This window comes from Macaca fascicularis, chromosome 6 (genome assembly GCF_037993035.2).
Source record: "Macaca fascicularis isolate 582-1 chromosome 6, T2T-MFA8v1.1".
Taxonomy (NCBI): domain Eukaryota; kingdom Metazoa; phylum Chordata; class Mammalia; order Primates; family Cercopithecidae; genus Macaca; species Macaca fascicularis.
This window is the reverse complement of record NC_088380.1, coordinates 119,423,963-119,447,522: the sequence shown is the minus strand read 5'-3', so window position 1 is coordinate 119,447,522 and position 23,560 is coordinate 119,423,963. Positions and strand designations below refer to the sequence as shown.

General features: G+C 42.3%; 3 protein-coding genes and 1 pseudogene across 6 annotated transcripts in view; 1 reads left to right on the top strand and 3 right to left on the bottom strand.

The window, feature by feature from the left end:
- Window positions 1–21,517, top strand: part of REEP5 (receptor accessory protein 5) — a 46,443-nt gene extending 24,926 nt beyond the window's left edge. Inside the window, exons 4-5 of the mRNA XM_045394106.2 lie at window positions 10,142–10,310; window positions 19,146–21,517. Of these exons, the coding sequence (XP_045250041.1) occupies window positions 10,142–10,310; window positions 19,146–19,195 (219 nt within the window). The 3' untranslated portion in view covers window positions 19,196–21,517. The remainder of the gene's footprint in view (window positions 1–10,141; window positions 10,311–19,145) is intronic.
- The window catches only part of SRP19 (signal recognition particle 19), a 31,860-nt gene continuing 11,706 nt past the window's right edge, over window positions 3,407–23,560 (bottom strand). For 2 of the 4 annotated variants that reach the window (XM_073994068.1, XM_045394101.3), the window contains one exon: window positions 3,407–5,400. In XM_073994068.1, coding sequence (XP_073850169.1) covers window positions 3,945–5,393 — 1,449 coding nt within the window. In that variant the 5' untranslated portion in view covers window positions 5,394–5,400 and the 3' untranslated portion in view covers window positions 3,407–3,944. The remainder of the gene's footprint in view (window positions 5,401–23,560) is intronic. The other 2 variants (XM_073994070.1, XM_073994071.1) reach the window with 1 other exon arrangement.
- LOC135971198 (uncharacterized) lies at window positions 11,097–15,940 on the bottom strand (annotated as a pseudogene).
- On the bottom strand, window positions 18,070–18,700 carry LOC102130773 (glycine cleavage system H protein, mitochondrial). Its single transcript, XM_005557523.4, has one exon. It carries the CDS (start codon window positions 18,628–18,630, stop codon window positions 18,109–18,111), a length of 522 nt encoding a protein of 173 aa, XP_005557580.3. The 5' UTR covers window positions 18,631–18,700; the 3' UTR covers window positions 18,070–18,108.

Genomic DNA, 23,560 nt, shown 5'->3' with positions numbered 1-23,560 from the left:
CTGAATTGTCACCTGTGCTATTTCACCCACTGACAGAGAATACAACATTTTTTTTTTTTTTTTGAGATGGAGTTTTGCTATATTGCCCAGGCTGGAGTGAAGTGGCGTGATCTCAGCTCACTGCAACCTCTGCCTCCTGGGTTCAAGCCATTCTCCTGCTTCAGCCTCCCAAGTAGCTGGGATTACAGGCGCCCACCACCACGCCCAGCTAATTTTTGTATTTTTAATAGAGTCAGGGTTTCATCATGTTGGCCAGGCTGGTCTGGAACTCCTGACCTCAGGTGATCCACCCACCTCGGCCTCTCAAAGTGCTAGGATTTCAGGTGTGAGCCACCATGCCTGGCAACATTTTTCTTCTTAATCTTCATAGGGGGCCAAAAAGACAGGGAAATCTTTCCTTTAACACGTCCTTTCTAAGCTTTTATTTGTGCATGCTGAGCAGTGTTTTAAACGTAGCCCGTAACTCTTCTGTGGCTACACTGCAAAGGCTTCTTAGACTTATGTTTCTGATCAAGTCATTGTAGCCTATCAGGAAGTCAGTGTTGAAGTACATTTTCTTCTGACATTAACTTTCCATTCCCTAACTGCATGTTAAGCATGCCCCTACCTGGAAAGTATCTTTTCTGGGGGAAAATCAGATGGTGACAGCATTAGAAGCACAGACGGAATAGAATGGCCTGTTGTAATTTGTAATTTAAGGAGTCACTGTGTCAGTGCTAATAGTGCCAAGAGTCCAGTTAAAATAGCATGGACTCTGTCTGAACTGCAGGCAGCAGTGGGCTTGTGGGTCTCCTTGGGAGTATCATCAGCTGGCACTTTGAGGGCAGCTTGACTGAAAAGACAGCCAGATCTCTGTGGGTGATTTTAATAAACTCAGGCTAGGCCGGGCGTGGTGGCTCACGTCTGTAATCCCAGCACTTTGGGAGGCCGAGGTGGGTGGATCATGAGGTCAGGAGTTCGAGACCATCCTGGCTAACATGGTGAAACCCTGTCTCTACTAAAATTACAAAAAATTAGCCGGGCGTGGTGGCGTGTGCCTGTAGTCCCAGCTACTTGGGAAGCTGAGGCAGGAGAATGGCGTGAACCTGGGAGGTGGAGTGGAGCTTGCAGTGAGCCGAGATTGTGCCACTGCACTCCAGCCTGGGCGACAGAGCGAGACTCCGTCTCAAAAAATAAATAAATAAATAAATAAATAAATAAATAAATAAATAAATAAACAAACTCAGGCTATTCCTGGGCTGTAGAATAGTTACATAGATTAAGAAGAGAGGGTTGTAAGAGGTGGCAGCTGAATATCACCTTGGGAGTTGAACAGTAATTAACTTTATTTTTAATATAAGAAAATGATTTCATTTCAGAACTGGAATATGCTAAAGATGTACCTAGACAGCAGTAATTATTTTACTGTCTCAAGACAATAGCTAGAGGGTACCAGTACCAGAAAGTAGTAAATTAACAGTCTGCAGTCTAGCCTATAAAGTAATCACATTGAAGAGGTACAAAACTGTGGACACTTGACTTAATTCATCCAGAAAAGATAATCAGCTTGTCTGGATTGCTGAAGAGTTAGTATCTATGTAGGCAGGTGATATTTCAGAGATTTTCCACAATAAGAATTTTAGGATTTGGTAATACTACTATTCTATTGTATACTCTCTTCAAGTACATTAATTTGTGACTTTCCTAAAGCCCTGCAGAAGAGAAAACTGTCTCTTAGGTTGATTTGCCTAAAGTCATAAAACACACCCCACCTCTCCTTTTTCTTTTTTTTTCTTTTTTGAGACAGAGTCTGGCTGTGTCACCAGGTTGGAGCAGAGTGGTGCAATCTCGGCTCACTGCAACCTCCACCTCCCGGGTTCCAGTGATTCTCCTGCCTCAGCCTCCTGAGTGGTTGGGACTACAGACGCCCGCCACCATGCTCGGCTATTTTTCTAATTTTAGTAGAGACAGGGTTTCACCATGTTGGCCAGGATGGTCTCGATCTCTTGACGTCGTGATCCACCTACCTTGGCCTCCCAAAGTGCTAGGATTACAGGCATAAGCCACTGCACCCGGCCCCACTTCTCCTGAGTCTTAATCCAATGAGTCATTTTCACTTCACCTTAATGCTTCTGGTTTTAATATGGATATGTCTCTCTCGATAATCCATTTCTGAAAATCAGATATTCTATGCAGGAGTACATTCTATGCAGGAGCTTATTTTCCACTATGTTAAGTGGGAAAAATTTTAATATATTACATGTCAATGTAAAACTCCCCAACGAATTCCCTAAGGATTAATAAAATACAGCAGAATACCTATATATAAATAACAAATATCATGTTAGGGTGTTAGATGCTAAAAACACTTGCTGCTCTCCAAATAGTTAATATAGTAAGAAACAATTGCTTTGTGTGCAGGAATACATAGCACATCCCCTGTGATGCTCCGCATATTCGTCAAAATGTCCACCAGGAATTCTGATATTCTGTCAAAAATGTTACTCAAGACATTTCCTGTACATCATCTTGTATTGCATTTTGGGGATGTACAGCTTTTCCTATATAAGCAACTACAGTAAAACATTATATGAATTTTGGATATTAAAAACCAAAAGGCAGCTGGGTGCAGTGGCTCACGCCTGTAATCCTAAGCATTTTGGGAGGCCAAGGTGGGTGGATCACAAGGTCAGGAGATCAAGACCATCCTGGCCAACATGGTGAAACGCTGTCTCTACTAAAATACAAAAAATTAGCTGGGCGTGGTGGCACACACCCGTAGAGGGATTGAGGCAGGGGAATTGCTGGAACCCCGGAGGCGGAGGTTGCAGTGAGCTGATCGCGTCACTGCACTCCCGCCTGGCAACAGAGCAAGACTCCGTCTCAAAAAAAAAAAAAAAAAAAACAAAACAAAAAACAAAACAACCAAAAGGCTTCCACAGGGAAATAACTAGAGAGGTGGTTTTGCAGGGTCTGCTGTAATTAACTGGCACTAGGCCAAGGAAACAAAGCTAATGCCAGTGAAAAACACAGTTATTTAATTCTCCATTTTGGGTCAATGCAAATGCGTATCTCAAAAAACCAAGGTTCTGAACCTCTGGCAACATCTTACAATTCAGTAAGATCTGCTGCTGGCTAAGCCTAGGGCATGCTAGAGCAGAGTTGCTGGGAGAACTAAGAGTAACATGTAACTACTTGCACATACTGAGGGTACCTCAAGACACTGGCTTCCTTGGAGTGCTTGGACTTTTAACAGAAGGTCTTAGTCTACCATTGTATGTGTGGAGGCGGCTGATTTGAGTTTTTGCATGATTGCACATTCATGCACATAGCATTACTATCCATGTGTAGTGAGACTACTAGATGCTAGTCTGAGTCTTTACCCTTCCATCACCTACTGTCATGCTTTCCCAAGTCTGAAGATCCTGTTTTCCAAGATCTGTGCTCAGTAAACAAGCTTTGGAGTCTTTAAATGAAAGGAATAGGAAAGGTGAAGAGAAGCCTGGCTTAAAATCATAACATGGAGATTATGGCAGTGAATCACATTGGGTTGAATGCTCTGATATGGAAAGCAGGCTGTATAGTTCCTCTAGTTCAGAAATTCTGTTTTTTGAGACAGAGTCTCACTCTGTCACCCAGGCTGCAGTGAAGTGGCATGATGTTGACTCACTGCAACCTCCACCTTCCAGATTCAAGTGATTCTCCTGCCTCAGCCTCCCAAGTAGCTTGGATTACAGACGCCTGCCACCATACCTGGCGAATTTTTGTATTTTTAGTAGAAACAGGGTTTCGCCATATTGGCCAGGCTGGTCTCAAACTCCTGACCTCAAGTGATCCACCCTCCTCAGCCTCCTAAAGTGCCAGGATTACAGGTGATTACAGGATTACAGGATCACCGCGCCTGGCCTAGTCTTTTTTTTTCTTTTCTTTTCTTTTTTTTTTTTTTTTTTTAGAACAAAACTAGTTTATTTGGATTTGGGGCTCTGAACGGTTCTGCCTCTATTACCCGACCTCCTCCTGCCACGACTTCGGGACCTAGAGGAACTTTGGCTCCGGCTGCGGTGGCTCCTGCGGCTCTGGCTCCGGCGGCCCTGGCCCTGGCTGCGGTGCCTGTTTCTTCCTCTGCTTGGTGAATTGTGCTTCTCCCGACTCTTTGATGTGTGTTTGTGAGATTTCTTCACCCTGTGACTACTCCTTTTCCTCTCAGATTCCCCATTTCTTTTGTAGGAGTGGTCTGGACTAGGGTTTCTCCTTCCCCACAGCCTGCTGGAGTAGTGGTCGTGGTGGCCCATCCTCTCCTTCCTCTCGGAGTTCTTGCCAAAGGAGGAGCCAGTCTGATCTGGAGACAAGTGGATGTCTCTGTTAGCTTCCCAGAATTCATTGTTGGGATTTCTGAACACATGAAGAAAGTTGCAGTGTTTTCCTCTTGGACACTGTTGTATTTCAAATAAACCACAAATCGCCATTTTCCACCGGGTCACTGGGCAGAATTCACATTGCAGCTGTCGTCCTGCATACCATCGTCCATTAAACAGAGAAAGGGCTGCTTGGCATTCTTCTTCCGACTGGTACTGAACATATACATTGCCCCTCAGGTGAGGTTCTAAATTGCAGCTGACCTTGAACTGAATCACCTTCCCCACGTTCTTGAACTCGGGCAACACATCCTCATAGAAATCTAGGAACTGTTGGTAGATTTCTTCCTCGCTATACTCCAGGCTTGCGTCAGGGTCATAGTCATCCCTCCTGCACTGCTCCATTCCAAACGTTGTAAACATGCTCTTAATAAGAAGGGTAGGACTGGATGTTGGGAAATTATGTTTACGTGAACATCTGTCTCCAAATCTGCAAGCTCCTGTTTTACTGTAAAAGGGACAATTAGCTCGATCCTTCTCCATTACTCTGAAATCCACAGGTGGTTCAGGGTTTTGCCATATGGTACCATTTTCTAACTCATTTTCAGCCTGATCCAGCATCTTCTGCATAGCTTCCTCTTTTTTTTTCTTCTGTCGTTTCTGGTCCTCCTCTTCTCTATCTTTCCTCTGCTGTTCTTTCCATTGTTCCTTTAACTTTCTCTCTTGTTCTTGCCATTTTTTAGCTGCCTCTTCCTTTTCCTTCTTTATTCTGAATTCTTCTTGTGCCTTCTGCTCTCTCAGCAACCACTCCTCATGTAATCTTTGCCTCTCTCTTTCCAATAGCTTCTCTTCTTCTAGTTGTTGTTCTTCAATAAAAGTGTCCTCCTCCTCCTCCTCCTGTGAGAGTCCTGAGTCTCTCAGTCGAGCAAGTTCCTGCCGACATTTCTTTCGTTTCTCCTTCTTCAGGGCGGCCCTGTACTTTTTGTGGCTTGGTTTCTCTGGAAACGTCATCTTCTCAAGTGCAGCCATCTTGCCGGCACCGCCTGGCCCCTCAGACATTCTTAACCTATGGGAATATATGGAAGATTCTGTTCATAGCTGCCACTGTCAGTGATTCTACTTACAAGTACTTTATGATGTCTTCTAGTATTGTTTTGTTTGCATACTTATATATATTATAAATTACTTTCATTTTGTTTTTCCTTTATGTTGCAGTTAGACTATATATTTTTTGTAATTAAGTATATCATAAATTTGAATTTCATTTCATGTACTAAAAGGAGAGTTTCTAAAATATTTACTTATGGCCAGGCGCGGTGGCTCACTCCTGTAATCCCAGCACTTTGGGAGGCCAAAGTGGGCAGATCTCCTGAGGCCAGGAGTTCGAGACCAGCCTGACCAACATGGCAAAAACTCATCTCTACTAAAAATTTAAAAAATTAGCCGGGCATGTTGGCACGTGCCTGTAATCCCAGCTACTTGGGAGGCTGAGGCAGGAGAACTGCTTGAACCCAGGAGGCGGAGGTTGCAGTGAGCCAAGATTACGCCACTGGAGTCTAGCCTGAGTGACAGAGTGAGACTCTGTCTCAAAAATAAAAAATAAAAATAAAGATTTGCTGAAATGTTTTTGGTTCTAGGATTTGCTTTCCCCCACTGAAAGCTAATATGCTCTCCTGTTAGTAATGTTTCATAGATGCTGTTAGAAAACACAGTATTCTTGGGTCAGAGAAAGTCCTTGCTATGCTCAGTAATTTTCTTTTCTTACAAAATTATAGGGGTAGATTTTTAAATTCCCAATACCTATTTTATAGAGGAAAAAACAGACTTAAGTGATTAAGTAACTTGCACAAGGTTTGCTTAGCTAGTAAATGGCAGAACCGGGATTGGAAATTAGTTTCTTTGAGCCCATCCTGTTACTCTCTATATACTATACTAACTCTTTGAATCCCTGAATCCCTGTTTGTTGGGTTGAGAGATCTGTATATATCTTTAGAGTGAGATTTTAGGCCAGGTGCAGTGGCTCACACCTGTAATCCCAGCACTTTAGGAGGCCGAGGCAGGTGGATCACTTGAGGTCAGGAGTTTGAGACCAGCCTGGCCAACATGGCGAAACCCTGTCTCTACAAAAAGTACAATAATTAGCCAGACGTGATGATGCGTGCCTGCATGCCTGTGGTGTCAGCTACTTGGAGGGCTGAGGCGGGAGAATCACTTGAGCCCAGGAAGTTGAGGCTATAGTGTATTTGTGCCCCTGCACTCCTGCCTGGGTAACAAAGTGAGACCCTGTCTTTAAAAAAAAAAAAAAAAAAAGTTAAATTTTGTGTTCTTTATTCTGTATTCTTACTAATTTCTAGGTTGTTTTATATATCAATTTTTTTTTTCTTTTGGTCTTTTTGAGACAGGGTCTTGCTCTCTCACCAAGTCTGGATTGCAGCAGTGGTATCACAGCTCACAGCAGTCTCGACCTCCCAAGCTCAAGCCACCCTCCTGCCTCAGCCTCCCAGGAGGACCACAGGCATACAAGCCTGGCTAATTTTAAATTATTTTCTTTTTTTTTGTGGCCGGGAGCAGTGGCTCACACCTGTAATCCCAGCACTTTGGGAGGCCAATGGGGGCGGATCATTTGAGGTCAGGAGTTCAAGACCAGCCTGACCAACATGGTGAAACCTTATCTCCACTAGAAATAGAAAAATTAGCCAGGCATGGTGGTGTGCGTCTGTAGTCCCAGCTACTCGGGAGGCTGAGACAGGAGAATCGCTTAAATCCAGGAGGCGGAGGTTGCAGTGAGCTGAGATTGTGCCACGGAACTCCAGCCTGGGTGAGAGAGCAAGACGCCATCTAAAAAAAAAAAAAAATTTTTTTTTTTTTTTGCCCATAGAGATGGGGTCTCCCTATGTTACACAGGCTAGTCTCAAAACTCTTGGGCTCAAGTGATCCTCCAACCTCAGCCTCCCAAAGTGCTGGGATTACAGGTGTGAGCCTGGCTAGTATATCAATTTCTGATGGAAATGTTAAAATCTATGATTGCAGATTGTGTCCATTTGTCTATATAATTCTGACTTACATTTACATATTTTAAAGCCATATTTGAAAGCTATCTATAGCTATATATAAAATATATAATTATAAAAATATTATATTACAAACATACAAAGCTATATATAATTTACATATTTCAAAGGTATATACAAGTTCAGGAATTTTAATATTCTTGCTGAATTGCTTTCCTTATTCTATTTACTTATTTTGCCTTAAGCAATTTGTATGTATTAATATTACTAATGAGCTATTCTGGGAGTTGGTGTTTGTCTGATATATCTTTCCCATAACTTTATTTTCAGTGTTCCTATTTGGTTTTGTGGTAGGTATGTTTCTTAAGCATACAGCTATAGTTTTGGGGTTTTATAAAAAATTTAGTCCTATAGTCTCTGGGTTTTGTTTTGTTTTTGAGATGAGCTCTTGCTGTGTTGCCCAGGATGGTCTCTGCATTAGTCTGCTCTCATGCTGCTAATAAAGACATACCTGAGAATGGGCAATTTATGAAGGAAAGAGGTTTAATTGACTCACAGTTCCACATGGCTGTGGAGGCCTCACAATCGTGGTAGAAGATGAAGGAAAAGCGAAGGGATGTCTTACATGGCAGTGGCAGGCAAGAGAGAATGAGAGCCAAGTGAAAGGGGAAACTCCTTGTAAAACTATCAGATCTCGTGAGACTTACTCACTACCACGAGAACAGCATGGCAGGAAACCACCCCCATGATTCAGTTATCTCTCACCTCGTCCTTTCCACAACACATGGGAATTATGGGAGCTACAGTACAAGATGAGATTGGGTGGAGACACAACCAAACCATGTCAGTCTCCAACTCCTAGGCTCAAGCAATCCTTGCACCTTGGTGTCCCAAGTCACTGGAACTACAGGTGCATGCCACTATGCCCAGTAAGTCTCTGTCTTAAAAACACTTGTGCATCTGTAACAAATTTTAATTCACAAAGGTTACATTTCAAGAGTTACTTTTTACTGTAGTTGAGATAAGGGGAGCCTGGGCAACATTGTGAGACTTGGTCTCTACAAAAAAAAAGTTATAAAAATTTAGCCAGGCCTGGTGGTTCATGCCAGCTACTTGGGAGGCTGGGGTGGGAAAACTGTTTGAACCCAGGAGTTCAAGGCTGCAGTAAGCCATGTTCATACCACTGCACTCCAGCCTGGGTGACAGAGCAAGACTCTCAAAAATAATAATCTGGCGATATTAATTTGTTGAGAACTTGGGTTTTGTTTTTTGAGTGTAGTACAAGTTCAGAGTGTAGTACAAGTTCACAGTGTAGTATAAATTTCTCAGAGCCAACACGGTGCTGTTGGAGTGAGCTATTTGTGCATTTTAAACTAAAACTCTGTCATTAGTGTTCGCCTTTTATCAGCTTTGTATCTCTAAAACATTTGAAAGACTGTCTTGGAAAGGCATCATAGCTTGTTGATTATCAGAGTATATCCCTTGGTTTGGAATCATAAGGACTAAGCCTTTTAAATTTAAAGCATGATAAATTAAGATGTTTTTACTTTAAGGAGAAGATGTAAAAAATACTGATTTGGAATCTCTCTGTAAGTGACTTCTGTTTTTTTTTGTAGAGTCACCTAGGCTGTGTGGAATAAAATGTGGTTAAAATCTTTTAAACTAAAATAACTCAGCATATTGTTCATTAAACTTTCTAGGGAATTGGGCAGATTACTCTGAATATTCCCTTCTTTTTTTTTTTTTTCCTTTTTATCTTAAAAAGGAGTAAATTGCATGGATGACTTGAAGTGGCAAGTTGGTATTTTTTGAATAAACAGTAAAAAATTTTTGGACATAAATAGTGTAAAAATCCTTATTTAAGTAATTAGGGCAGAAATTTGTCAATTTAAAAAAAAATCTCAATGGCAAAGTAGAGCTGTAAAGAAGGAGTTAGGAATAATAACTACATTTAAGATGAAAGATGAAGAACAGCTGTAAAGATTCCTTGAAGGCTAAAGATCTACCCAAAAACTGAGGTTCCACCAAAGGAAGAATTCAAGAATGGACAAGGTATTTTTTCTATAATAGGATGAACAAATGTGATAAATTTACCAAGGTAAGCCTAGCAAGCACAAGCCTCCTAGATATTAGGCTTATCTGGATAGGGCTTTATGCATGCAGATAAGTACTATATTTTCTTAATTGATTTCTGAGAGTTATGATTAATGAAAGCTTCTTACAGCTATATACTAAAACGTGGTCCAAGTTAGGAAGATAGTTAAGCTCCTGGACGTGGTGTTTTTTTTTTTTTGAGACGGAGTCTCGCTCTGTCGCCCAGGCTGGAGTGCAGTGGCCGGATCTCAGCTCACTGCAAGCTCCGCCTCCCGGGTTTACGCCATTCTCCTGCCTCAGCCTCCCGAGTAGCTGGGACTACAGGTGCCCGCCACCTTGCCCGGCTAGTTTTTTTGTATTTTTAGTAGAGACGGGGTTTCACCATGTTAGCCAGGATGGTCTCGATCTCCTGACCTTGTGATCCTCCCGTCTCGGCCTCCCAAAGTGCTGGGATTACAGGCTTGAGCCACCGCGCCCGGCCTGGTGTGTTTTACCCTTTGTTTTTTAGTCTCAGCTTTTCCTTACCAGCTCATTACTCATCATGTTTTTAAAGAAAGCCCACCTTTAACCTGCAGAAAACACTGGTAATGCCTTTGGAGAAAATACCAGAGACATTTCCCATCCCCATAGTAAAAGACAGTGTGTATTCTCAGAACGTGCCCCTCCACCCTCCTGTTACCCATGCTGGCTCTTATTCTGCAGTGTGGCTTCCTGTTGTGGTGCATGGCCCCGAGCCCTTCTAATGGGGCTGAACTGCTCTACAAGCGCATCATCCGTCCTTTCTTCCTGAAGCATGAGTCCCAGATGGACAGCGTGGTCAAGGACCTTAAAGACAAGGCCAAAGAGACTGCAGATGCCATCACTAAAGAAGGTAAGACTCAGGAACAATATGGCCCCACATGTGAGAGGAGATGTGACACACTGGGCTTAAATAACAGGCTTCCTGGCCTTCTTGTCTTACCAGCACCCCTCAGCCAAATGCCACCGTTACTCTGGGATTTCTTTACAAAGTCTTTGCCTATTGAGAACACTTACAGTTCTCAGCTTTTCCCAAGACTCTTCCTCCATGCCACATTTAATGTAGCATTGAGTCAGAACATTAGGAAAAATGACTTTCCATGGTAGGCAGTGATTTTAGAGAATCACCTATATTGATATGCAAGTACATCTCTTCTAATTGTTTATTTGTTTGCATTATACTTTTTAATTACATAGGTAGTTTTAAATAAATGGAGAAAGCACCTTTCAAAAGCTATACTAGCAGGAAACAATTCCATCAAGCATTTACACAGTCAATTTCTATAATTTTACAAAAAATTCTTGATCTTTACTTGAACTGTACATGAGGGGAAAAGAGCCCTCTCAGGTAGGTGTTCTCTCCACTTGCAGAAGCAAACTAAAGGACCTAAAACTAGAGGCAAGCCTGGGATGCCAAAAAGGGGGAGGAGAAATGATAAATAGCCATTCATGAATTCCATGTCTACTCTGACACTTCTCTAATCACCCTCACATAATAAATATTTAGGGCAAACTACCACTCTTTAGAAAAAGTACAACCTCAAAAGCTGTAGTTCTGAATTATAGTAACATATCAAATACCTTGGACTGCATGCCAAAAGACAATACTTGGGGTTCTCCATGACATTTGAACAGATAAATACGTTAAGGGAATTCTCTAGGGCTGCAGACTCTCTGGCCTTTGGAATGAAGCACAGGCAGGCTTCTCTGCTATCCTCCAGGCAGTGTAATAGTCAAGGAAAAGGGCAACAGTATTAGATCACCCCTTAGACACTAACCAGCTGGGGAAAGAGTTCATTGGCCAGTCTCCTCCTTAGAATGGTTTGCACCAAGTGGAGAGGCCATGTTGCTGAAGGGGAAAGGGGAGCCCTCATACCCACAGTCACTGTAAACATCCAGTAGACAGGAAGATGGCTTCGGGCAGTGGCTGGATGAGAGTAGATTGGAGATACCCTGGTCTGGAATGAAGTCATCTTCCACAAAGTCTTCCTTCACTGAGACCACGAATTCCGGGTGATCTTTCTCTGAGAGGCTGAGAGGTGCTTCCTTGATTTTCACTACCACATTAGCTTGACTCTCTGTCTCAGACTACGGGCTTGGCATATATGTAGTCAAAATTAATTAGTTCATTAATAGCTTCAAGCTTGGCTGATAATGTCCCCACTGACAGAGAAAGGGAGGCTGGTTAGGAATTGGGTCCTTCTGAGTAGACCTCTGGGAGCTGCTCCAGGCTGGCAGACTCTGGGGAAGGACATTTGAAGAACACTACTGGGGGTAAGTTGTCCAGAATGCCCAACAGGATATCATACTGGGAAGGTAGTTGATGTTTACTTCCAACCCCACCACAACTAACGTCTACCCTCACTGCCTAGTTAGGGATGTCAAGCATCAAATAGACGGAATTAACTTGGCTTTCGCCTCCTCTTCAGTAACCAGGGCCTCCATCCCCAAGTGCTGCCTTCACTCACGGTTCTCAACTATGAGTCCATGCATTTTCTCTTGTAAAAGCTGATTGTCTAGCAAAAATTTTTGGTTCTGTTGTAAATCTACCACTTGCTGTTTCAGGTCACTCATTTGAGCTTGCCTTCTGTCTCTGGCAGTTTGAGCTGCTAACCCTGTTTTTCAGTGTCCTCCTCAGCGCCTTCTCCTTGGGGTTCCCTACCCCCACACAGCACTCAGCATCTCCTGGCTGGGTCCTCTCTGGGCCGGCACCATGAACAGCAGGGCCTAGCTGGCCAGGGCTATAGCAGCAGGGTGACCAGACAGAAGTAGTACTTTGGAGGCCCTGACAGCCAGCCTAATTCAGTTCAGGTTGATCGGTTCAGTATGCTGTTCAATTTTTGTTATGGGTACAAAAGAATGTCCACTCTCAGCTCTGATTAATTCACTCAATAAATATTTATTTATTGAGGTGTTTAATATGTGCCAAGCATGTTCATAACACTGGCAGTGAACCAGCAAACCAGAGACCATACTCCTTGAATTAATGAAGCTTACAGTCTAGTTGAGAGATAGGCAGTAAAATTGAAAATTAGATGGTATATTTAGCAGATAATATAGGGAAAAAATAAGTAGAAAGATGGGGGGGGCCAAGGACTGGAGGGATGCTTATTATTCTAAATGGAGACATTTAGGAAATCTATACCAGAAGGCTCTACTGAATCAGACTCGATAGCAGTAAAGGAATCAGGAACAGTGACTCAGCCTGTAATCCCAACACTTTGGGAGGCCAAGGTAGGAGGATCACTTGAGGCCAGGAGTTTGAGACCAGCTTGTTTGTGACGGGGTCTCCTATGGAGACCCGCTCTCTAGAAAAGTTAAAAAATTAGCCGGACATTGTGACGCAAGCCTGTAGTCCCAGCTACTCAGGAGGCTGAAGTAGGAGGATCACTTCGGCCCACATCAAGGCTGCAAGTGAGCTGTGCCACTCTAGCCTGGGTAACAAAGCAAAACCCTGTCCCCCCTAAAAAAAATAAAAAGAGAGAGAGAAAAAAAAATGGTAAAGGAAAGAACCATGGGGAATCATACTCCAGAATGAGCTGCATATGCAGAAGTCCTGAGGTGGGAGCAACGGAAGAAGTGATCTAGAGAGGTGCAGGAGACGAGGTGGGACAGGTTGCAGGTGATAGGCCACTGTAAAGGTTTTGGCTTCTACTCTGTGTGAGATGTGGAGGTATTGGGGAATTTTAACCAAAGGAGCAAAATGATCTGTCCTGTGTTTTAAAAAGATGCCTGTGGCCACTGTATTAGGAACAGACTGAAGGGGGGTAAGGGAGGAAATTGGGGGAATAGTTAAAAGGTTTTTGCAGTGATCTGACTGGAGATGACGATGGTGGCTTGGTTCTTTGTGTAGCAGTAGGAGGTAAGAAGTATCAGATTCTTGATATATTTCAAAAGTAGAAGTAATGGGATTTGCTTATGGATTGGGCATGGGTCAGAAGGGTTAAGGGCAAGGACAAGCTTTTTAGCCTTAACAAATGGAAGGATAAAATTGCCACTGAGCTGGAGATGACTGGGTAGAATAGGTTTTGTTGGGGTGGAAGGTTGTGGCGGGTCAGGGGGATATGGAATTCAGTCCTGGACATTTGTTTGAGGTGTCTGTTAGATACCTACAAGGATCAAACAGCTAGTTGGATACAGGTGTCAAGAGTTCAAGAAACAGGTCTGGACTGGGGACATAAATTTGGGGGCCACAAGCTTATACATATTAAACATGAGACTGGATGAGATCACGAAGGTAGTGTAGTTAGGAAAGAGGAGGTCCAAAGACTTAACGCTGGGGAGTCTAAGGTTTAGAGACTGGAGAGATGAGAAGCAACCAGCAAAGCAGACTGATAAGGAGTGGCCAGGTGAGTGTGTGGTATCCTTGGGTCCAAGAACAGAAAGTGTTTCAAAGAGAAGTGATCTATCATGTTACTTGCTGTCAACAGGTCAAGTAAGATAAGGACTGAGAAATGAGCAGATTTAGCAATGAGGAAGGTACTAGTGATTTTGATAACACAGATTTTGTGGAGTGGTATCAAACTCCTGATTGCAATGGATTTGAGAGAATGAGAGAAAAGGGATGAGAGAATATAGATCTTTCTTTTGAGAAGTTTCCTGCAAAGGGGAGCAGAAGAATGGGACTATAACTGGAAGAAGGAATTAGGGTCCTGAAATTTTAAAAGTTTTTTTCTTAAGGTAGAGAAACAAAGCCTGTTTGAAAATGAATGGGAATAATTCAACAGAGCAAAAAATGATGACAGGAGTGAGAGGGTGAATTGCTGGAGCTCTGTCCTTGACCAGGGAAGGATCCAGTATCCAGTAGAGGGACTGGTCAGAAGAGCTGGAAGTTTATGATAACAGCAGGGAAATCAGGGTTTATGGTATGCTGTGAGCACATGGGACCATGGGAGCCTACAGAAGTGACTTTCTCATTTTTCAAATATCTCAGTAAGGTAGGAAGAAAAGGCCAATTGAGAGAGGATGGGGAAGGAGACAGTGGAAAGAGAATGTATGAAATAGTTGGGAAGGAGAGGGACTGCTCAACTTTTTCTGTAAAGGGCCAGATAACAATTTTTTTTTTTTTTTTTTTTGAGACGGAGTCTCGCTCTGTCGCCCAGGCTGGTGTGCAGTGGCCGGATCTCAGCTCACTGCAAGCTCCGCCTCCCGGGTTTACACCATTCTCTTGCCTCAGCCTCCCAAGTAGCTGGGACTACAGACGCCGGCCACCTCACCCGGCTAGTTCTTTGTATTTTTTACTAGAGACGGGGTTTCACTGGATAACAAATGTTTTCATGGCTATCAGTTCTCTGTTGCAGCTACTCTCCTCTGCCATTGTAGTGTGAAAGCAGCCATGGACACTACATAAGCGAGTGTAGCTGCAGTGTGCCGGCCCCTCTAGGACAGTCGGAGAGTAAATGGACTGGAACAATGTCCTGTGACTGCCAGGCAGTGTTAAAGGCATGCTTGAGATTTGTGTTCATGAATTTATAGTGAAACCAGTTCTTGTTTATGTTTTTCTCCAGCCATACTCAGCTACATGGGTACAGCTGCAGAGTAGGTGGAGAGTTGTGTGAAGGTTGTGATTTCCAGCAACTATGAAGTGAGAGTGGGACTGTGGAGTGGTTAATGCTTGACAATGGAATTTAACCTGAGTAAGATGGGAAGTGGTGGTGGAAGAACCCTGAATCAGGATAATAACAGGAATACTCTTATCATCATTTACAATGAGCAAAAAAAGGGGGGTGGGGAGCACACTACAAAGAAAAAAGTGCACTACAAAGATGATGGTGGGTGAGTGGGATGCTTAATACAAGATTATGGAGGGACTGTAGCATTGGTACTAACAGGTATCCTGGGAGTCAGTGCCATATGTAGGGTGGAATATAAGGGTTATTGGAGGGGAGAAATTAAGAGGTCAGGATATTAGAAGATCACATATGTCTACATGGATATTAAAATCATCAATAATTAAAATAGGAGTAGTAGGTCAGGTGCAGTGGTCACACCTGTAATCCCAGCACTTTGAGAGGCCAAGGTGGGTGGATTGCTTGAGCTCAGAAGTTTGAGACCAGCCTGAGCAACATGGTGAAACCCAATCTCTACAAAAAAAAAAAAAAAAAAAAAAAAAACACAAAAATTAGCCAGATGTGGTGATGCGTACCAGTGTCCCAGCTACTCAGGAGGCTGAGGTGGGAGGATCACCTGAGCCTGGGAGGTCGAGGCTGCAGTGAGCTGAGATGGCATCACCGCACTCCAGCCTGGGTGACAGAGTGAGACCCTGTCTCTAAATAAATAAATAAATAAATAAATAAATAAATAAATAACAGGAGTAGTGTTAGAAAGGAACATTAAGTTAGGAGCTAAAATCTTCAAGAAATAAGACAGAGTAGCCCAAGAGTCAGGGATGACAGGGAAAAGGAAGGCTACTTGATAATATAATCTGATGATGAGATTCTGAAAGTGGCAATGAAGAACAAAAACAATACCTACCAGATCCATTTGTACTAGGGTCATGGGAGGAAAGAGACAGCCACCACTTGAGAAAGCAATGTCCTCAGGGCACAGCCAGCTTTCTCTAAGAGCAAGAAGGTAAAGGAAACATTTGGAGGAATGAGTGAGGATATAGATTTTGCCGATGATGGGTCTTGAGCTCCAGAGGGACTCAAGGGTTTTAGAAATTGGAGAAAGGTTTTTGTTGTTTTTTTTTTTAGAGCTCTGTGGTAGTTAAGACATGGGAGTTGTGAGGTAGACTGACCACGGGGAAGTAAAATCCCAAGAGAGTTCTCCAGCAGCACTGATGCCCCAGAGGTGGTATGTTCCCCATTTCTCCCTCACATACCTCTCTTCTCTGGACTCCTATTTTTGGGTATACAAATCCAGTCTACTTCAATATGTTTTAGGTATTTTCTAACTTGTAGTCTTAACAACCTCCCACTTTAGGATTGCCAGCTTTCTTTTTTTTTGAACAGTCTCACTCAGTTGCCCGGGCTGGAGTGCAGTGGCATGATCTCGGCTCACTTCACCCACATTTCTAGCCTCTTGGTTCTCTTAGATATCAATACTTAAAATCCAGTCTTACTTTGGTATGATACATTCCTAAATAGGGGCATGAGAATTAAAATAAGTTAGGAGGAATTTACATGCTGACACATTTTAGACTTTCTCAAAGCTTTTGGATTAACTAGGAATTGTTTTACAAAGGGTTAGTTAAGGGAAGGACTAGTTTCTCCTTTGCTGTGAACTTGGTTCGGTAATTTTAATTGAGCAAAGGGAGAGCAGCTGTTAGGCAGCTGTTGGACAAGAAGGGACTCCCTGGCTCTCATCACTAAGACTCTGGGCTCCATCAAGAACAGCTGCAGATTGTAAAATCTCACAGGGGGCCCTGGAGGCTTCCAGACAACCCCTTTCCCCTCCATCTCACACACTGCACTGGTTCTTACAGCACATTTCCAGCCACTTGGTAATTAGAAAGTGGAAGGCTTGGTCTCCTGCAGACGTAAGAAAATATATTTTTCTTATTTTTCTCTAGAGACGGGCTCTCACTGTGTTTTGGCCAGGGTGATCTCAAACTCCTGGCTTCAAGGAATACTCCTACCTCAGCCTCTCAAAGTTCTGGGATTATAGATGTGAGCCACCACATCTGGACAGAATATTTTCTTGATGAATGTAGTGTCTTGTCACCAACTCAAAGACTTAGAGCAAACTCTTCTCATAGGAGAGAATGGTGGCACAGTAAGAGTATAAATACAGATTTTAAAAACAATTTAGTATAACAACAATTTATATAGCATTCATGTTGCATTAGGTATTTTAACTAGAGATGGGCTTTTAAATTTTTTCTTAAATAGAGGTGAGGGGTGGGGGTCTCACCATTCATATTGGCCAGGCTGGTCTCAAATTCCTGGCCTCAAGTGATCTTCCCACTTCAGCCTTCCAAAGTGCTGGGATTACAGGCATGAGTCATTATGCCTGGCTGAGATTTAAAGTGTACGGAAACACATAGGTTATATGGAAATACTATGTATGCCATTCCCTTTCAGGGCTTGAGCACTCACAGATTTTGGTATCTGTAGGGTTCCTGGAACTAATGTCCTCTCCCCCCGTCCCTCCCCTCCCAAACACATGTATCAAGGGATGACTATATTTCTTTTTTTTTTTTTTTTTTTTTAAACGAAGAAGTATTTTATTATTTTGCTGCAAAGCTGTTGCTTCACCGTATAAAAATACCACCAGCAAATGCAGTGTATTGCAAAATCAAGATAATGGTGTGTCATCTAACACTAACACATCAAGATAATGGTGTGTCATCTAATCACTCCCAGTTATTTCCAATGGAAAGGTCATTAAGTATTTCATCCCAAATCCAGGCAAGTTACAATATTATATAAGGCTTAAGAATAACAACATTATCTTTGAATTATGTAATTTTTAAAACTAGTTTTTACCATGGATAATTTAATGAATTCTGAACACTAGAGCCTAGTCTAAAATCTATAATCATTACAAAGTTAAAGGACATTTTCCTTCATTAGCAGCGTTAACAGTAGTTTTTTTCTTCCCCATTGGTAATGCTATAAGTTGCTATTCTAAGTCTTCTATCCACCACTAATTTAAGACAATCTGCTGGGTTGTGGTATTTCATACTAGTTTATTTAGGTGTTCCATTTTCACTCCTCAATAGATTTGATGTATTTCTCATATGCTTCTTCACTCATAAGTTGATCTAGTTCTGAAGGGTTACTCAGTGTCATCTTGATCAGCCAACCATCTTCATAACAAGATTTGTTTACAAGTCCTGGATTTTCTGCAAGAGCTTCATTAATTTCAGTTACTTCTCCTGATAAAGGAGAATAGAGTTCACTAGCAGCTTTCACACTTTCCAAAGCACCAAACTCATCTTGTTTGTTCAATTTTGTCCCAACTTCAGGTAGACTACAGTAAACGACATCTCCCAATGCTTCCTGTGCAAAATTGCTGATTCCCACTGTTCCAATACCATTTTCTGTTGTTATCCATTCATGTTTCTCTGTGAATTTACGCACCGAGAGCAGAGCGGGTCGCGTGCGCAGTGTCCGGACGGCGCCCGCCCCCAACTGCCAGGGCCTCAGCGGGCAGGGCGCGGCGGGTGACCGGACCGCGCGCAGGGTGCAGAGCAGGTCCCGCACGCTCCGCACCACTCGCAGCGCCATGTTCGCAGGGACGGGGGTCGCAGCGCTACGCCTCGGCCACCCGCGCCGGGAGGCGGGGCGGGGAGGGGCCGGGATGACTATATTTCTAGTGCTAGGAATGAGGACTTCTGTGATTTGTCACCATGGGATAAATATGATGACCTAGTTGTCATCAGATTGATAATATATTGGTAAGTGAAATCTTACAGGCAAGCACACAGATACAAACTAGAATTTGAATACTACCCTTAAGAAATCTCTGCTTCTTTTAATGCTTAAAGGAGAACAGAGGGCAAACAGTTTAGGTGACAAGGGGCTAGGCTAGATGACCGTCAAGGATTTTGCTCAAGTATTTAGGATTTGTGCTCTCAGAGGTACCCTCTCCATTTCCTGGAAACCCCCTTAGCCCAGACCACAAACCCCAACATGATCGCACCCGAACATGAGTCATCCAAATTTTGTTATCTAGTAGCTACGTTAGGCACAAAGCTTGCATTCCAAAGAGTTTTGATATATATTTCTTTCCCTCCTAACAGCCAAGAAAGCCACCGTGAATTTACTGGGTGAAGAAAAGAAGAGCACCTAAACCAGACTGGATGGAAACTTCCTGCCCTCTCTGTACCTTCCTACTAGAGCTTGATGTTACATTAGGGACCGTGGTATAATTATTTTAATAATGTTGCCTTGAAAACATTTTTGATAAAGATTGGAATGTGTTGTAAGTTTCTTTGCTTACTTTTACTGTCTATATACATAGGGAGCATTTTAAACTTAATGCAGTGGGCAGTGTCCAAGTTTTTGGAAAATGTATTTTGCCTCTGGGTAGGAAAAGATGTATGTTACTATCCTGCAGGAAATATAAACTTAAAATAAAATTATATACCCCACAGGCTGTGTACTTTACTGGGCTCTCCCTGCATGCATTTTCTCTGTAGTTACACTTAGGATAATCTTTATGGTTCTACTTCATGTAATGTAAAATTTTATATAATTCTGAAATGTTTTTAATGTATTTGTGCACATGTACATATGGAAATGTTACTGTCTGACTACAACATGCATCATGCTAATGGGGAGGGAGGAGGGGAAGGTTGTATGTGCCATTTATAACTTCTGTACAGTAAGACCACCTGCCAAAAGCTGGAGGAACCATTGTGCTGGTGTGGTCTACTAAATAATACTTTAGGAAATATGTGATTAATATGCAAATGAACAAAATGAGAAATGAAATCGAACGGAGATTGGCCTGGTTGTTTCCCTAGTACATGGCATATGAATACCAGGATAGCTTTGTAAAGCAGTTAGTCACTCTAGTGATAAATCAGGAAATTTACACACACACATCAGTAACCTATAACTCTCAGTTCCCTGAAGAACTAGTAATACTGTCTTATCTACTTATAAACTTTACATATTTGTCTATTGTCAAGATGCTACAATGGAAACCATTTCTGGTTTTATCTTCAAAGCGGAGAAACATGTTGATTTAGTCTTCTTTCCCAATCTTCTTTTTTAAACAAGTTTAAGGAACTTCTGAAGATTTGTCCACCTCTGATTACATGTATGTTCTTGTTTATATCATTAGCAACAACATGCTAATGACGACACCTAGCTTTTAGAGCAATTCTGGGAGAATGAAAGGAAGTATAACCCATAATCTGCTTGGCAATAGTTAAGTCAATCTATCTTCAGTTTTTCTCTGGCCTTTAAGGTCAAACACAAGAGGCTTCCCTAGTTTACAAGTCAGAGTCACTTGTAGTCCATTTAAATGCCTTCATCCGTATTCTTTGTGTTGATAAACTGCACATGACTACATAGTAAGTACAGAACAATAAAGTTGAAATGGATGTCTCCATTGATCTGCCAAATCGTTAGAGCAATTTGTCTGGACTAGAAAATCTGAGTTTTAAACCATACTGTTAGAGTCCTTTTGAATTAAACTAGACTAAAACAAGTGTATAACTAAACTAACAAGATTAAATATCCAGCCAGTACAGTATTTTTTAAGGCAAATAAAGATGATTAGCTCACCTTGAGATAACAGGTAAGATCATAACGATATCTCATGATGTAAAAAATATTAAAGATACCAATACTAAGGGACAGTATCACTCTAATATGGATCAGAGCATTTATTTTGGGGAAGCAAACTGGTGATTACTGGCATTTTATTAAACTTAAAACTTTGTAGAAAGCAAACAAAATTGTTCTTGCGAGAAAAATCACTTTTAGATTAAAACACATTTTTTTACATACCTAGGAGGATTTAAATCCTTTTCCCATAAATAAAAGTATAATTTTCTTGGTGGCAGAATGAAAATTAGCAAGTTCTAGCATATAGACTATATAATCAGATTGACAGCATATAGAATATATCATCAGACAAGATGAGGGAGTATAAAAGTTACTATTGCTCATAATGACTTACAGGCTAAAATTAGTTTAAAAATACTATATTCTGAATGCAATTTTTTTGTTCCCTTGAGACCACAATTTAACTGTTGTTGGCAGTCTAAGTGTAAATGTTAACAGCAGGAGAAGTTATGAATTGAGCAGTTCTGTCACATGATTTCCCAAATGAAACACTGCCTTGGCTAGAGTTTGAAAAAACTAATTGAGCCTGTGTCTGGCTAGAAAACGAGTTTATTTGAATGTGAATAGTGTTTCAAAGGTATGTAGTTACAGAATTCCTACCAAACAGCTTAAATTCTTCAAGAAAGAATTCCTGCAGCAGTTATTCCCTTACCTGAAGGCTTCAATCATTTGGATTAACAACTGCTACTCTGGGGAAGAGTCTTCTACCCACAGGTGAAGAAAATGAGCACACCCTTCACACTGTTATCACCTACCCTTAAGATGTGATACACTGAATGGAAATAGATGTAAATAAAATTCACTTCTCATTTAACTGTTATATTTCATTTTATTTTGTGGGGCTTTCCTCCTAACCCAGAATTATTTAAGCAAAGTTTTAAAATACAGATAAATGAGCCATAAACACTGTTCTTTATTAACTCTATTCCTCACATGGCTTGTAGTTTTCTCCTGGTGGTTCTTGCCTACCAGAGGAAAAGACCTGCCCTAAAGAAAACATACCAACTCAAAAAGTTTCTACCAATAATTAGCACTACATTTAAAGGAAACTGAATCCACGGTTTTTTTTTTTTTTTCCACCTGTGTATTGCGTTACACACAAAGAAGTCTCCTATGACTCAAGATAGTGTATTGCAGGCATTTTAATGTAGTAAACTTTGAGACGGAGTCTTGCTCTTTCACCCAGGCTGGAGTGCAGTGGTGGGATCTCAGCTCACTGCAAGCTCTGCCTCCCAGGTTCACGCCATTCTCCTGCCTCAGCCTCCCGAGCAGCTGGGACTACAGGTGCCCGCCGCCACGCCCAGCTAATTTTTTGCATTTTTTAGTAGAGACGGGGTTTCACCGTGTTAGCCAGGATGGTCTTGATCTCCTGACCTCGTGATCCGCCCGCCTGGGCCTCCCAAAATGCTGGGATTACAGGCGTGAGCCACCGCGCCTGGCCTTGATGTAGTAAACTTTTTACATGTGCCTCCAAATTATGCTGTACTTGTTTTCAGAAGAGATCAAGAAAAGGAGTACTTGAGAATTTTGATAAAAATACCCACTTCTGGCCTGTTGGACCTGCAATCCCAGCACTTTGGGAGGCCAAGGTGGGTGGACTGCTTGAGTGCATGAGTTCAAGACTAGCCTGGGCCACATGGTGAGACCCTATCTCTACAAAAAATACGAAAAAATTAGCGGGGGGTGGTGGAGCATGCCCGTAGTCCCAGCTACTCAGGAGGCTGAGGTGGGAGGACTTGAGCCCGGAGGTCAAGGCTGCAGTGAGCCAAGATGGTGCCAGTGCACTCCAGCCTGGGCGACAGGGCCAGACCCTGTCTCAAAAAACAAAAAAACAAAACCTACTTCTGAAGGTGTGCGTTGGTCCACAGGGTCTCCAACATCTGCTTTTTGATGTCTGCATGTCTAGAATTATGGTGTTTAGAATAACACATGTACAATTCAGATCTTTACCTATCAAATATTACAGTTCTATATAGCATGGCTGGAAAGTAAACATATTTGAGAATGACATTAAAAGTTTTCCTGGCTCACTGCTAGAACACTAACTCTCAAAATCTTACAACATACACACTTAGGAGTTTCCTTGGTTAGATCGATGCTTCCCAAAAACTTTGGTGTGGGCCAGGCGCGGTGGCTCACGCCTGTAATCCCAGCACTTTGGGAGGCCAAGGTGGGGGGCTCAACTGAAGTCAGGAGTTCGAGACCAGCCTGGCCAACATGGTGAAACCCTGTCTCTACTAAATACAAAAAATTAGCTGGATGTGGTGGTGCATTCCTGTAATCCCAGCTACTTGGGAGGCTGAGGCAGGAGAATGGCTTGAACCTGGGAGACAGAGGTTGCAGTGAGCCAAGATCACACCATTTGCACTCTAGCCTGGGAAGCAAGAATGAAACTCCATTTCAAAAAAAAAAAAAAAATTGGTGTGCATCAGAACTGATGGAGGATGGGGATGGAGACGAGTGTTGTTAAAGTAGATTACTGTACTCTAAGATTCTCATTCAGGAAGTCGGGGGTGGGGCTGAAAGTTTTGCATTTTTAAACAGCCCAGGCAATGTGGGTCCAGGAACTGCACTTTGAGATAAAACCACTGGGTTAGGTAAATGCTATCTTTGTATCTTAATACACAGAGGTTTCCAGACCTGGCTGAACACTGGAATCATCTGAGGACCTTTTCAAAAATGATCTCTGCCTCCTCTAACAAAGTGCTGATTTAATTAGTCTACCATGGTAACCAGGTGCCAGTATGCTTTAACAACTCTGTAGGTGATCCTAGTATGGAGCCAGGGTTGAGAACCACTGGTAGAGACTAGTAATGAGGACAAGACTCTTCCTTTGTTGGCCAGGCTGGTCTCAAAC

What these genes read in the sequence shown, in the direction of transcription:
- LOC102130773 (XM_005557523.4), bottom strand. Translation starts at nt 18,630, where the DNA reads ATGGCGCTGCGAGTGGTGCGGAGCGTGCGGGACCTGCTCTGCACCCTG.